This window comes from Dipodomys spectabilis, unplaced genomic scaffold (genome assembly GCF_019054845.1).
Source record: "Dipodomys spectabilis isolate Male_0828 unplaced genomic scaffold, ASM1905484v1 ptg000262l, whole genome shotgun sequence".
Classification (NCBI taxonomy): Eukaryota; Metazoa; Chordata; class Mammalia; order Rodentia; family Heteromyidae; genus Dipodomys; species Dipodomys spectabilis.
Window position 1 is genome coordinate 4,402,553 of NW_024870939.1, and position 16,392 is coordinate 4,418,944.

The 16,392-nt window shown below is 40.0% G+C and overlaps 1 protein-coding gene across 3 annotated transcripts in view; it reads right to left on the minus strand.

Moving 5' to 3' along the window:
• Window positions 1–987: 987 nt before the first annotated feature.
• Eva1a (eva-1 homolog A, regulator of programmed cell death) overlaps window positions 988–16,392 on the minus strand; it is a 51,530-nt gene continuing 36,125 nt past the window's right edge. For all 3 annotated transcript variants that reach the window (XM_042699772.1, XM_042699771.1, XM_042699773.1), the window contains one exon: window positions 988–2,249. In XM_042699772.1, the coding sequence (XP_042555706.1) occupies window positions 1,879–2,249 (371 nt within the window). In that variant the 3' untranslated portion in view covers window positions 988–1,878. The remainder of the gene's footprint in view (window positions 2,250–16,392) is intronic.

The following is a 16,392-nucleotide window of genomic DNA, read 5'->3' on the forward strand; positions in this document are numbered from 1 at the left end:
AAGACAGACTCTGCTTCTGAAGAACAGGTAAATGGTTGGATTTACAGCAATATGGTAAGAGTAGTAAGCATAACAAACAAGGTCATGCTGGCTTAACAATGTTTTGTTTCAAGCAAACTGAATTGGTGCCTGGGCAACCAGAGGTTATGACTGTTTAGTTCTTAGGACAGTTCTTTAAGGCCCCATAATTGAAAGTGAATTATGGAGACTTCATAGGAGGCTGTCTCGTGCCTATTCTGTTAGGCATGATGACAAAGTCAATGTGCAGGATTTAACTGGAAGGTTTGGATCAGCCATATAGATGAACTAAGCAACTTTCTCTCTCACAAGAGAAGGGCGCCAATAGATTAGATTACACCATTACTTCTTTTCCATCTAGAGAATTTTACTTCTTTCTCTGTGACCCATTTCTATATGTGACAGCCTTGTCATGTCAATTTCCCTTCTTTCCCAATTCCTCTCTCCATGTGGTAGTCACCATCTTTCTTGTCAGGTTCTTAGATAAGTCTTCTACTCTATTTTGTGTGTGTGTGTGTGTGTGTGTGTGTGTGTGTGCACGCACATGCATGTACCAGTCATTAGGCTTGAACTCAGGGCCTGCATGATGTCCTAGGGCTGTTTTTCTTTTCTCCCAGTTCCCCCCCCCCCCCCCCCCCCCAGCAAGGCTACTACTTGAGCCACAGCTCCAGTTCCAGCTTTTCTTTGGTAATTAATTGGAGGTAAAAGTCTCACAGACCCAGGCTGGATTTCAGTGGTAATCTTCAGATCTCAACTTCTTGAATAGCGAAGATTACAAGCATGAGCCACCGACACCTGACTCTAGTCCTCTTTTTAATAATTTGATAATTCAATTACTTTGCAGCCATGCATATAATCTACAGAAAATGAGAAGCCCCATAATCACACAGGGTCCATTTTCTCATTCTAATCCTCAAGGTGCCCAGCAAAGGCCAGCTCCAGAGACAGATATGAAACAAACAAATAAAGAACATTTCATGAAACATTTTTTTTATTCATCTTAATTTTGGCTTTAATCTTTACCTCCCATTTCCATTCTTTTCTTGGAATTCAAGACTTTTTTTTTCAAAAAACAAAAATGGTTAAAACTCATGATTATCTGGAACCGTCATAAACCTTTCCTCTCTCCAAAGAGGGAGGGCACACACTTTTTTTATTTTTATGCAGCATTTTCAAATATGCATGTCCATATATATAAATTTTATAAACTATCTAAAATAAAAAACCCTTCATCCTTAGAGGTTATTGACATTGTCTGGTCCACTGACACATTGCCCTAAATATAGTAATTCTATTCATTTTCATGAATGTGATGGGAGCTATATTAAAAAAATAGGATTTTAATCCCTGAGGTTCCAGTTAAAATGGAGAGGTTGCTATTGCAATGTGAGATCTTTAGAAATTACTTTTAAATAATAAGCACAGGTCATGCTACCTGAATCAGAAACACCTCCCTAGCAGAGCCATTTAGACAATTACATTTCCTGGGTTAAGGTCACCCAGATAACTCCAGCTTTCATGCTGAGAATCGCTCCTTTTATAAAGGAGTACCATAGCCATCAAGTCTGCACAAACTTCTGAGAACCTCAGAAATGAAGAGAAACCATCCTCCTGGTTCTCAAATCTCCATCCCCATGGTTGGCAATGGAAGCACAGCATCATCCCAAGTCCTGCAAAAGTTGTTTGTTTTACTTCTCCATAGACAACACGTTGAAAGGGAGAACGTGGTCCTCCTGGCTAGAAAATGGCTGCTATGACTCTGCCACCACCATGTTAGTAGAGCTGGGTGCACCTCCTTGGGCCCACCCGTCCCTGCAGGACCTTTCCCTTCCAGGGGTACCAGGGGTTCCAGCTGCTCCCCTAATAGTATCGGTTCAGGCTCCGGGTGCCAGGTACCTCCGGCTGGCCATTCATCCAGATCTCCCTGATGATGCGCTCCCGCTCCTCCAGGCGCTGGGCACGCTCCAGCTCCTCCGCAGAGGTGAACACGTTCTTGTTCAAAGTTCTCTCAAAGCGCCGGTGTCTCCGCACCGAGAGGTCAGATGCTGTGTCCTCGCTGCCATCGTCACTGTCGCTGCTGTCGCTGCTCTCTCGGTCCTGCAGAAACCTCCTCCGAGGATGCCGTTGGCAGTCTGTGTGGCAAGAGATCCTCACCACCAGGGCAGCCAAGGTGAGGACCAGGCCGATGCACACGCCAGAGACAAAGTACAGAGCTGCCCTCTCAGGGTTTTCTGTAGGGAGAGGGGCGGGGGAGAAGAAAAGATTGCAGACATGGCAACTTCATTATGGGGGGGGCGGGGGCGGGGGGGGGGATGGGGCTGGGGTCCAATGCCTCTCACTAGGCCCCAATACTTGGATGGTTACCAATACTGTCCTCCCAGGTGGCAAACTTCATGTTTTCAGTCCCCCATTAGTGGTAAACTGTGATTCTGCAAAGGATGATAAGTACATAGGGGATTCTTTTACTTCTTTTTTTTTTTCAACTTTGGAATTATTTCCAAATAAGTTCAAAGAGAAGAAAAACACATTAATGAGCACCTATCATATGCAAACAATGGGGCTTAGATACATCTCATGTTTAAGACATATCTGCCTAAAGACTCTTTATCTGTATCAACATTTTTTTGGTGCATGGGGGGCTTGTGAATTTCTCATGCAACATCTGAATTATCTTTAATCACTGTGATAGTCAGTTTATGAAGTCCCCGCATCCTGGTATATGCCCCTAGGGGAAGTAATCCCTTTCTCTTAAGGGCTGTACCTAAAGACTTACTTTTGAGAAACAGAATATAGCAAACACACTGGGCGATTCTAAGATTCATTTGCATAAGGCTATATGATTTCATTTTGCTTGTTCTCTTCCCTTCTTTCCTCTTCCCTCCCTTTCTCCCTTCTTTCCTCCAGCTCTGCTTCTTACTTGCCCATTCTGAAGAAACTATCTGTCCTATGAGAGCTGTTCAACAGAGAGGCCCAAGTTTCAGGGAGCTATAAGGATGGCCTTTAGCCAACAACCTTCAAGGACCTGAGTGGTGCCAATAGCCACACGCATGAACTTGGAAGTGAGTCATCCCTTGGTGAAGCCTTGGGATGACCACAGGCCCAACTTTGCAGCAAGCAGCCTTGTGGGAGATCTGGACTGCAGCCTCATGAGAGTCCTTGAGCCAGAGAAGCTAGTTAAGCCACAGCCCAGGTTTCTGAACCACAGGAAGAGACGTAAGTGTGTTGTTTTAAGCCATTATGGTTTTAGAGTGGTTTGAACATGGCAAAAGAGAACTTAAAGCAGCAATCACACATCTAAAGCCCATACTGTATAGGCATTTAGGGATGATCTCATCAAGCTAACTGAAAGAAGAGTAAGTATGGGAGTTTTTCCTTGGTGAGTGAAGAATCTCATCAGTCTGATAATGAGCAATATGTTTAGTAGGCCCAGTGATGGCTCCTGTGAATGACAGACAGCCATTGGGTCAAGCTGAAGATCAATGAGGATTTGGCCAAATGAATTTCCCATATTCTACATTCACTTGTGAGTATGAATCACAATAATTCTGCTTTTGTGGTTTAGAATGATACAAGTGGATTCATAAATGCGATATATTTGCTTTCTGAATTTAAGAATATTACTTAGATTTTTGTATCTGTGTATTTAGGTCAACAACATTTTTAAAAATTATTATTACATAGAGTTTTGTAGTATAGGGTTACTGAAGTATTTCTTCTCATTATTCTCATGATGGTTCTATTTACAACTCCAAAGTAAAAAAGATAAGTATGCATCACCATGCATACCTTTTTAGAGGTATAGAGTCTTGGACACGGTTTTCCTGGGCTGACCTTGAACACTGATCTTTATGATCTTAGCTTCCCAAGTAGCTAGGATTACAGGTATCAGTCATCATGCCTGGCTAGCAATAATATACAAACTGTTTCTAATTTTTCACACTTTCAATCAGTACTGTAGACAATGTACTAATATCTACATGTATTCATAGAATCACTTATGTAGGTTTGTTATCAAGACCATAGGTGGTTTTAAGTTCGTATTTTTTAAACTGTATAAAATCAAAGGCTCTATCAGTCTAAGTATTCCTCCTTTCTCTGAAATCCTCATCAAAATAACAGCCATGCAAATTGAAAGAATAAAGAGTTCAGTGGAAAAGAAAGCAGAAGACAAGCATAGTAAGTGAAGCAGTCAACAAGTGCAGGCTGTGACTGGATTCTATCCAGATAGTACCAGTAAACACCCAGAGAACCAAGGGAACGCAGGCCTTAAGGCACCAACAGTGCAGTAGGGAATTGAGCCTCTTGCCTCCCTCTCCTCCCTCCCATTCCACTGCTAAGAAGTAAAAAGGGAGCTCTGGAAACACAATTGGATGGAGAAGCTAAGATCTATGGTGGTCAATCTTGATAGCCAACTTGAATGGACTGAGTGTGCCTTGGTAAATAAAGCACACATCTGCTTCACTGTGAAGGTATATCCAAAAAGCATTCAGTAAAGGGGAAAGTCAGCCTGAATGTTGTAGCAGCTGTTTATCAACATAAAGTCTTTCCTACTCATGTCTTGGCTTGTTTGCTTTGTCCTAGGGTCTCTAGGAGGAGTCTTTTCACTCTAAAACAGGCTTGACTTGTCCTCAGAAATCTATTCTTAATTGCTAACAGAGTTGATTTTCTGCAAACTGTGTGTGTGTGTGTGTGTGTGTGCGCGCGTGCGCATGCCAGTAACAGGGCTCAAATTCAGGATCTGGTGCTCTGTCTTAGCTTTTCTGCTCAAAGCTGATGCTCTACCACCTGAGACACAGCTACATTTTGGGGTTTTTTTTTTTGCTGGTTAATTGGACATAAGACTCTCTCAGATTTGTCTATCAGGGCTGTCTTTGAATTTCGACTCTCAGATTTCAGTCTCTTGAATAGCTAGGATTACAGGCATGATTCACTGGCACCTGGCTTGCAAACTGACTTTTCAAGTAGGACATCACTGTATTTGATATGACAGCTAGCCAGGGAGCCCAGGGTCCTCCTTAAGCCTTCCCAAGGCCCCATTAAGCTACTGACTTTCCCAGATCTCTAATGGTTTCAGAAAGGCCTGAGTATCACCTCACTTTGTGTACTTTTCTGTAGACAGGCCATGTTCACAGTGGGAATACCTTCCCACATAGGAATGTGGACACCAAGAACTAGGAGACGCTGGCATGAAGGGAACCAACGTAATGCCTTTCGGTGGGCAGATTCTTTGTTGTTTCCTACTGGATTTAAGTGAGAAGACGGATGTGCTCACCTGTTCCATACCTTGCAACTTCCCTTTTGTCGTAAGAAGCAGATTAACCTTGCACACTTGAACTTTGCCACCTGAACCATATTTTTCCCCAGAGTGCAAAAATAGCCAGCAAGCAAATTAACTCAGCATATGTTATCGAGGTCAGGAAGCCACAGCCTCTAAAGATTGGGTAATACATCCTCTTCTAAGTCTGTTTCCAGTTCTTGGTTGTCAACAGAACAGAAAAAGGCCTAATCAACTTGTCAGCTGATGGATAATTAAAAATAATTTTTGATGACAAATCACTTTTTTGGCATAGAACACAAATTTAATTCAAAGACTTGAATAATACTATTATAACAAGACTTTTGTTTTTTCTATATATTTATTAGAAGCAACTTTCTCAACAACTAAATGCATAAAAATGAAAACTAGGAATAACATTTTCATTGAATCACTGAGCCTCATCTTGTAAAATAAGTCATACACATTTATATACGCAAAGAAGAAGGAGAAGAAGGAAAAGAAGGAGGAGGAGGAGGAGGAGTCTTAGTATGTAGCCCAGGCTAGTATGGAACTCATATGATCCTCCTGCTTTTGCCTCTCAAATGCTGGGATTATGAATGTATGCTACCATACCCAAAGGCAATTAGTAATATTTACCCATCAAGATAGAAGCTAATGAGGGGACTCATTCATCCCTTTGTTTTTATTTTTTTTTAGTTTTTGGTCGGTCTTGGGGCTTGAACTCTGGGCCTGGGTGCTGATCCTGAGCTCTTCAGCTCAAGGCAAGCGCTGTACCGCTTGAGCCACAGTGCCACTTCCAGTTTTTGAGTGGTTTATTGGAGATAAGTCTCATGGACTTTCCTGCCTGGGCTGGCTTTGAACCGCAATCTTCAGATCTCAGACTCCTGAGTAGCTAGGATTACCGATGTGAGCCACTGGTGCCCAGCTTCATTCATCCCTTTATGATGTCTATTTCTTATAAACTTTAATTTTGTGTTTCAAAGTTCTTCTTTTACCTTGCAGCCTCATATAAAACATTATCTTACACTGATAATCTTTTACTTCAAGTCATCCTGTTTCTCCTTCTTTCCTTCTCCACTTCCCTATATCCCAGCTATGTGGGAAGCATAAACAGGAGGATCTCAGTCCACACTTGCCCACAGCTCTAAATATAAAAAACTATTCGAAACTAAAGAGCTAAAACAAAAAGGACGGGAAAAAAGTTGTAGAGCATCTGCCTTGTGAGCTCTGAGTTCAAACCCCTATACCACCACCAACAATAAGTAAAAAGTAAAAGATAGTAAAAATGAAGAAAAGAAAATGGAGAAAAACCAAAATGGGGGAAAAAAGCAAAACTGAATCCTCCTCTTATTAGTGTAGCGGCTGCTTAAAATGATATGCTTTGAACTTCACAAAATATTCTCCATTTTGATAGTATGAATATTCTAACAAGTTTTCTTATAATTCTGTTAAGATCACTTCAAGGCTGTCAAACTAACATAATTGAAAATAGCCCTATCACCCTATTGCCAAAGAGAAAGAAAGAAAAAGGAAGGAAGGAAGGAAGGAAGGAAGGAAGAAAGAAAGAAAGAAAGAAAGAAAGAAAGAAAGAAAGAAAGAAAGAAAGAAAGAAAGAAAGAAAGAAAGAAAGAAAGGAAGGAAGGGGCTGGGAAGGTAGCTCAGTGGTAGAGCGCTATCCTTGCATGCATGAGGCCCTGGGTTCGATTCCTCAGCACCACATAAGCAAAAAAGAAAAAAGACGGAAGTAGTGCTGTGGCTCAAGTGGTAGAGTGCTAGGCTTGAGCTGAAGAGCTGAGGGACAAAGCCCAGACCCAGAGTTCAGGCTCCACGACTGGACCCCCCCCCCCCACCAAAAGAAAAAAAAAAAAAGAATACTAGGTTAAACCGGGCACTGGTGGCTCACACCTGTAATCCTAGCTATTCAGGAGGCTGAGATCTGAGTATCACAATTCAAAGCCAACCCAGGCAGGAAAGTCTGAAAGATTCTTATCTCCAGTTAACCACCAGCAACCAGAAATGGTGCTGTGGCTTAAGTGGTAGAGCGCTTGCCTTGAGCTGAAGAGTTCAGGGACAGCACCCAGGCCCAGAGTTCAAGCCTCATGACCGACAAAAAAATAAATAAATAAAATAAAATACTAGGTTAGAATCATTTAATTTGAAGGGCACTTGTCTACATATTTAAGTTGCTGTTAGCAAGAATATTTCTTTAAGCAAGATTTTGGTCTAGAGTCTCTAAAAGAACATGCTGAATTTCAAGGAAGATGCAATATTACAGATATCTTAAACATTAATACCTAACACTTCAGTTCTAGTGATTTTTGAATAGACATAAATTAAGTGAACTAAGACACCTTTAGAACTGGAAGTTCTTTTTTTTTTGCTTTATTTCATTTTACTTTGCTTCTGAATTATTCATATAATTGTCTCTATTCTGCTTTGATTTTTATAAAGCTCTACCTAAATTTATTTATGTTAATCTCATAAGAATGATGCCAAATCTATTTTTCTGTTGGCAATGAAGATGTGTGGGGAGTTTATAAATATTTGAAAATGTAGAATTATTGGATTTTAGAGCAGTTATGGACTGAATTCATTCTAATGTGGAAAAATCTCAGTTTGGAACTTAAGTCACAAAGGTAGAATAGTCACTAAAACCTACATCTTTAATAGTCAATAAATAGAGCTGTTTTGAAAGTGAATATAACAAAATATTAAGACAGAGTAGCTATACAATTCCAGTAAATTTTTTTAAAGATATGGAGAAAAGATCGCTTCATTAACATTCTACAGAAGGCTATTATGAAAATTCTCCCTAATGAAAAGAATTTAGAATGGGCTGGTTTAGGAAGTATGACTTTGAGCATATAAATTAGAGATAAGTTTGTATTACTCAGTAGGGCTTGGCAATAAAAAGATTTTGATTCCTGGCATTGGGGAGATTTGCCTTCTTCATCAAGCTAAAGAGGTTGAGCCAATTATAATTAAGCCATGGCTTTTCTAAATGCACAAAAGAGAGGGACAGTCCTGTTTTGAATATAACACCCTTGAAGGAGCAGTCATCAACATGAAGCTGGAGCTGCTCCCATGGATGGGGGAAGGAGCACTGCTAGAGGAGTGAAAGTAAATCACTGTGAATGACATTTGGTGTCCATTTCCTTTGGATGAAACTGTGAGACCCAGTTCTTGTTTTCTAGCTTTTAGTTGGTGGTGGTGGTGGCTGTAGGGCTTGAATGCAGGACTTGGGTGCAGTCCCTGAGCTCTTTACTTAAGGCTAGCAATCTTCCACTTTGAGCCACAGCTCCACTTACAATTTTGAGTGGTGAATTGGAGATAAGAGTCTCATGTGTACTTTTCTGTTTAGGCTGGCTTTGAACCATGATCCTCAGATCTCAGCCTCCTGTGTAACTAGGATTATAGGGATTAGCCACTAGTACCTGGCTCTTCTCTAGCTTTTTTCCCATGGACCTGGGGAGAGACACTAATATAGCAGACACTAGGTGTTAGCAAGTACATGGTTCCAAGGAAACTGCCATTGACGGAAAAATGATGTTCAGGATGCAGAGAATTCCATACTTGGTACTTGGAATAGACTACATTATTGTTGTATACATTAATACTGTTAGCAAAAAACTAGTTCTTATTTCATACTGTTTATCTGAAAAGTGAATCTGCTTGATTCATTTTTCCCATAACCATTCTCCAACTTCCACTAAGGATACATTGCCTTAAATGAATGTAAAATTTTCAATTTGTTATTTAAATTAAGCACAACAATTTTTACTTTGCTTTGGGGGGGCACCATGTGCTTTTGGGAAAGCATATATTCACACAAGGGTAAGGAAATACTGGACAGATGGCATGATTTAAAAACAATTGAAGATAACATGAAATTGGCCAAGAGCTTCTCTATGCCAACTGAGCTGTGCAATGCATGCTGGGAATTTAAAATCTTGTTTTTTGCTTTTGTCGGTTTTTTTTAAGTTCTCAAGAGTTTAGGTATCCATTCAGGCAACAAACAATGTACCTCTCTAATGGAGCATAATCTTGGAATGCCATGATTCTGCCTGTTTTTCTTGCAGACTTAACCTATATATTTTATTAGAGTTTTCAGACTAGAAAGTTCCCATAATCACATTGGCCATATGCTAGTACTGGCCTGTAAATGCTGGTCAGACAGAGTGGAAAAGACTGGACAACTCCTTCACTTTCCACAAGTAGAATCTCTTTATGTCCCCTTTCATAACATTAGAACTTAAGAATGTTTAAAAATACATATAGTCAGAATGTGGGAGATAGAGGCAGGAAGAGTGAATGTTTTTGAAGCCTACCTGGAGATACCCGGTGAATTCAAGGCTGGCCTGAACTACAGATCAAGCCATATACACACATATATACATGTACAGATATACATATGGCATATGTGCCTACATAAAGAAAAGGAGATACACTAATAAGGAAGGAAGAGAGGGATGAGAAAAGGACGAAGGAAAGGAGGGTGAGAAAGACAGACAGATAGCCCTAATCATCTTACTGAATCTTTTATAGGTTCTCAAAAAATTCCTTTGTGCTGGTCGTCTACCTGTATCCACTACTACAACTTGGCAAAGTAGGTAAGTGTTGTTACTCTTGCTTAAAATAGGAGGCTCGTGTGAGTGAGGCAAGTCTATATACTTTTATCAGGAAAGGAAACTCTACTCAACAGTAAAGGAAGAAAATTAAATCATACTATCATGTCCTCCCTTACCCCACCTAACTTTTTCTGGGTTATTTGGCTTGGTTTTAGAAGACAAGGCCTCATTATGTGGCCCAGGTAGGCCGGGAACTCTCATTCCTCTTGTCTCAGCCTCCTGAGTGCTTAGAGAGGATGTGTCACCATTCCTGGCTCACAGGCCTAGGCCCGACATTGAAATCATTTTTGAACTCTAGTTTGGAAACTGCTCTTCTTATTCTAGTTTAACTTCTTGATCCTATTCTGGTCCTTTGAATGAGAATACATTCACTTATTCACATAGTATCCTAGACACAGACTCCTACAGATGTCCAACCACACAGGGCAAGAGGTTTTGTCTGGCTTGACTGGGCCCTTGACTGATGTCTTAGTACAGCTATCATCGCTAATGTAATTTGTATCATGCTTCTTCCTCATGTTTATGAAGATATAAAAACTGGAGCCCTGTGATGGTTGTTTTTGCTCTCCTCTAATCCTTTCTGCTCCAGGTCACTTCCTCTTCACCAGTGATCCACCCTAGTTTTGACCAAATCCAGACTGCTGTTAATTACCCAGGAAGCCAGTGGGGAGGGCTATTGTTGGTTGTTTTCCCTTAATAAATAAAAATAACTGTATTACTGTATCTTGTTTCCTGCAGGGTCATTGTTTTCAAGGGCAGGAAGAGGCCCTATGTGGAGGTCCCTGGGCTAATTTCATTTTCACCCTTGGAGGTCAGATGATGCCCAGCAGGTTCTGCAGGAAAGGACAGCAGTAACCACGCCATGCCAGGTCTCCATGAAAGGGTAACATTTTCCCTTTCTGGCTATCTTGCTGACCCTGAAGCTTTCAGTCCTTTAAGTGGAAGAGATTAAAACTTTGTTTTGTTGTTTTGTTTTAAATAACAGAGCTTCTGTGGAATGAGGGAGGACTGAGCTATGTCTCTGATGAACTCTTAGGGCATTATAAGGATGTCTCTTTATGGTATCTGCCCCAATCCATAGAAAAGAGAAACTCTCACTCACACTTTTGTCCTCTCTGACACTTTGGAGAAAACTTCCTTCCTCCTTCCATCCTGGACTTGTTACCCCTCAGGAAAAAGGGATACGAGAAAAATTATCTCCACCAGCACAGCTCTGAGGGTGCTCCTTTGATTTCATCCCCTTTCAAAATCTCCTTATTTCCTACGCAATAAACACCCCCACAAGAAAGCTCCCAGTTCCCTAGGCTTCTTCCCAATCCACTGGTGATGATGTCCAGTGGAAAGGATTGTCCAAGATCCTGGCAAAGGGCTGGGAAGGTGGGTCAGTGGTAGAGTGCTTGCCTTGCATGCATGAGGCCCTGGGTTCATTCCTCAGCACCACATAAGCAGAAAAAGCTGGAAGTGGTGCTGTGGCTCAAGTGGTAGAGCGCTAGCCTTGAGCTGAAGAGCTGAGGGACAGCGCCCAGGCGCAGAGTTCAGGCCCAGGACCGACCAAAAAAAAAAAAAAAGATCCTGGCAAAGACTCAGTCAAAGATACTTTATTTGTACTCTCTCTCCCTTGTCTCTCTTACTCCTCCTCCCTTCTTTCCTCCTTTCCCTTCTTTTCTTCCTTTTTTACTTCCTTATTTCTTCTCTAGCCTGCATCTGAATCTACTTGCACTGAGAAAAGACTTCATCCCCACAGCCTCCCTGGGATACAAGTGAAGAAGGCAGAGAGAAGACCTTGTCCTGCTCTCTAATCTGGCTTTCTCACTGCTAAAGTCCATGCAGTCTGATGTTTTCTGACTCCTCAGGGTTGGAAGGAAAGAAGAGCAGATAATTTGGTTCCTTCGATCTAGTTGGCACTTCATGTAATTTTGTTATAATTAGTGATATAACTGTTAACTTTTCCACATGTCACTGAGAAGCTTTTAGGGCAGAGCCCATGTGACTCACTGTGGATGTCCAGAACCTCCAGCACAGTGCATTGTCTGTGATGGGTTTCTCCCAAATAGTTATTATGTTAAATCAGGAGCATATAATTTCTAAACTTTCAGTTGAACATTTGTTCACTTAATATGTGCATTATAATTTATGTAATAAATTTGCAAATATTTACAAATACTTCTGCATATTTATTCCTTTCTAGTATGACATTAATTTCAGTTAATACAGTTCTGGTGAATTGGTTCACATCTGTGTATGTAAGTGCTTGTGTGGATGTATGTGTGTACATGCTTACATACATGGTCTATATGTACATATATACACATATATAACACTAAAAGAACAAGGAAGAGAAAATACATTAATTAGATTTCTTAATTATAGCCATTCTAACTGGGGTGAGGTGGAATCTCAATGTTGTTTTGATTTGCATTTCTTTTATGGTTAGAAAAGTTGTTTCTTTGAAGAACATTTGCTGTTGGGGGATTTAGTTTATTGAGTTCTAAGTATATTTTAGATATGAGACCCTTGTCCGTTGTATGGCTAGTAAAGATCTTCTCCCAATCTGTAGGCTTTCTATTGATCTTTCTAGCTATGTCCTTAGCCATGCAGAAACTCTGGAGTTTCATGCAATCCCATTTGTCCAACCTTTCTCTGATTTGTTGTGCTTCTGGGTCTTTATTAGGGAAATTCCGGCCTGTGCCAAGGAGCCCTAGAGTTTCTCCTATTCATTCCTGTAATGTTTTCAGGGTATCTACTTTACTTCAAGGTCTTTGATCCACTTGGAGTTGATTCTGGTGCAGGGTGATATATAAGGATCTAGCTTGAGTTTTCTACAGGTAATTAACCGATTTTGCCAGCGCCGTGTACTGTAGAGGCTGTCTTTCTTCCACTCTATTTTTTTTTCTCCCTTATCAAAGACTAGGTGACTATAGGTCTGTGGGTTCATTTCTGGGTCTTCAGTTCTATTCCATTGGTCCTCAGGTCTGTTCTTATGCCAGTAACTAGTAGAATGGCTATAATCAAGAAATCTAATAACAACAGATGCTAAAGGGGATGTGGCCAAGGGAAACCTACTGCATTGTTGGTGAGAGTGTAAACTTTTCAACCATTTTGGAAAGCAATGTGGAGGTTCCTCTAAAGACTACACATAGAGCTCCCCTGTGTCCCAGCAATCCCACTTTTGGTCATTTATTTACCCAAATGATCACAAACAGGCTATACTAAAGCTACCAGCACAACTATGTTTATCATAGCATTATTTACCATAGCTAAGATATGGAACCAACCCAGATGCCCCTCAGTAGATGAGTGGATCAAGAAAATGTGGTATATGTTAGGAAATGGAAAGACTTGGAAAAAAATATATTAAGTGAAGTAAGGCAGGCCCAAAGAAACATAGGCCAGATAGGTCAGATAAGTTGATATTAGGTGAAATGAACCCCAAGTATTCAAATGCTTTTTCTTTCATGCAATTATTTCTAACATATTTATAAGATGACTTCTTTGTTGCTTTGTATGTCTCTCCCCCACGATATAACCCTTGCTTTCACCATATTTGATGTTGGTATAATTTATGGAGGGGAAGGGAAAAAACAAATTGTTTAAATAGGGGTACAGGTGGACCCATTGCAACAACGAGATATACACGTCGTTATGTTGAAAAACTAACTTTACAATTTTGGCGGGGAGGGGGAAGGAGGAGGGAGTTGGGGAGCTGGGGGTGGGGAGATGGAAAGGGATAGGAAGAGGAAAAAAAGGAGGCAGCAATGCTTTATAAGAAATGTACTCATTATCTTGCCCATGTAATTGTAACTCCTCTGTATAGTATTTTCACAATAAAAAATGTTCAGGGAAAAAAAAGAAAAAGAAAATGTGGTATATATATATTATATATATATATATATATATATATATATATGGAGTTCTATGCCGCCATCAGAAAGAATGACACAGCCCCATTTGTTAGGAAATGGAAAGACTTGGAAAAAAATTATATTCAGTGAAGTAAGCCAAGCCCAAAGAAACATAGGTCCCACGGTTTCCCTTATTTGCAATAACTAATATAAGTCTAGGACAAGCAGAAAAGCTCAAAAGCTATGTACATATGGCCATATAAGATGATGTTAAGTGAAAGGAATCCCAAGTAAGAGACACAAATGGTTTTTTTTTTCTTTCTTGCTATTGTTTTTAACGTATTTAAAATGTACTATGTGATTTTTTTTTTGTTTCTCTCGTATGTTCTTCCCCCACAGTATAACCCCTGTTTTCATTGTATTTAATATCAGTGCCCTGCATCTTGTATATACATTTTTCTAATTTGGGGAGGGGAAGGGAAAAAACAAAATGCTGAAATAAGGATACAGGTTGACCCATTGTAACAATGAGATGTACAAGACACTATGTTGAAAACAAACTTTACAACTGGGGGGAAAACAAAAGAGGAGGTAACAATGTTCGATAGGAAATGTACTCATTACCCTACTCATGTAAGTGTAATCCCTCTGTACAGTATTGTTACAATAAAAAACATTTAAAAAAAGAAAAACACACTAAAAAGAAAATATATTAAATCAGTATAATCTCACAATTTGAATGCAGCTATAACATGTAGACCTTTCATTCTTTGTCTGTTATATAAATATGTATATATTTATTTGTATTTACTTGGCCACAGCCAGTCTCTATGTAATTATCAACTTCTTCTCTGGGCATAACTTTCCTACAACATGCACCACTCTTCTGCATTGTTCCATAGTCTTCCCCTAGTCACACCTTAACAGTGGTGATAGAGTATTCTATTCTGTGAATTACAGTTTATAAAAGTGATTTCCTGTCTGTGGATATTTAGGTTGTTGGAAAAAATTACAAAAAATGAGGAAAGAAATATTTTTGTGCTTAATACTATTTCCTTTTTAACTTGTGTGCTGCTCATTATCTTCAATGGATTATCAAAAAAGAAAAATATCAAACCAGCAGGGGGCCAGTGGCTCATTTCTGTAATCCTAGCTACTCAGGAGCCTGAGGATCGCAGTTCAAAGCCAACCCAGGCATGAAAGTCTGTGAGACTCTTATCTCCAATAAACCACTCAGAAAACAGGAAGTGGTGTTGTGGCTCAAGTAGTAGAGCACTCACCTTGAACTGAAGAGCTCAGGGACAGTGCCCAAGCCTAGAGTTAAAGCCCCATGACTGACAAAGAAGAAAAAGAAAAAAGAAAAAGAAAATATCAAACAGAATACGCATTATTGGAGCTCTAGATACACATTGACCAGTGGTCTTTTGTTATGTTAATATTGTCACTATGTCTCCCTTAGTGAAAGTATTATTTTCACCAAAATCTTTTCCAGAAAATTTCCTCTAGCAGGGGATATTCCCATTGTTAAAAGGCTTACAAATAATGAAGTTCAATTGTTTGTGGAATCATTTATTCCACAAATTTTACTCTGGATAGAACAGTGCCTTGGGCATTACTTAGGGCCTGAAGACATTCACAGGAATAAATAATAAATCCATCATTTCTCAATGGTCCAAATTCGTGACTAGCATCAGTTAAGTTGTGGAAGGTTAAGCTCTGTCACTCCTGGGAGACTTTCTCCCTCATACTAAGCTTGGAAGCAAAGTGATTCAAATTCTGGCTACTATGCAGTTAGCACACACTCAACGAATACTGGTTAACGATAAATTAGGAGAAATATTTGTAAAATGTAACACAAAGGACTAATACATCTAGAGCATCAAGAAAAAGGCCCACAATGAAAAAGGAAAACAGACATACGAACACATCACAAAAACAGCAATAAAATGGCTCTTCAACACATGAAGAAATACACAAAGTTTGTGGCTGGGCGATAGCGGCTCACGCCTGTAATCCTAGCTACTCAGGAAGCTGAGATATGAGGATTGTGGTTCAAAGGCAGCCCCAAGCAAGAAAGTCTGTGAGATTTTTATCTCCAATCAACCACCAAAATACCAGAAATGTCACTGTGACTCAAAGTGGTAGTACACCAGCCTTGAGCAAAAGGAACTCACAGCACCCAGGCCCTGAGTTCAAGGCCAATGACCAACCAACCAAATAAATAAATAAATAACTAGTATATGTCTGAGATAAGCAGAAAAGGTCAAATAAGATGATGTTAGGCGAAATGAACCCCAAGATAGGCACACAAGTGTTTTTTTTTCATTCTTGCTATCGTTTCTAACATATTTATAAGGTGATTGTTTTGTTGCTTTGTATGTCCCTTCCCCCCCACAGTATAACTCCTGTTTTCACTGTATTTGATGTTAGTATAATTGGGGAGGGGAAAAGAAAAAAACTAATTGTTTAATTAGGGATACAGGTGGACCATTGCAATAATGAGATGTACAAAATGCTATGTTGAAATATGAACTTTACAACCTTATCAGGGGGTGGGGGAGGGAGGTAGTCTTGGAGATGGGAGGACAGGGATGGTAGGGGAAAAACAAAGGAGGAGGCAACAATG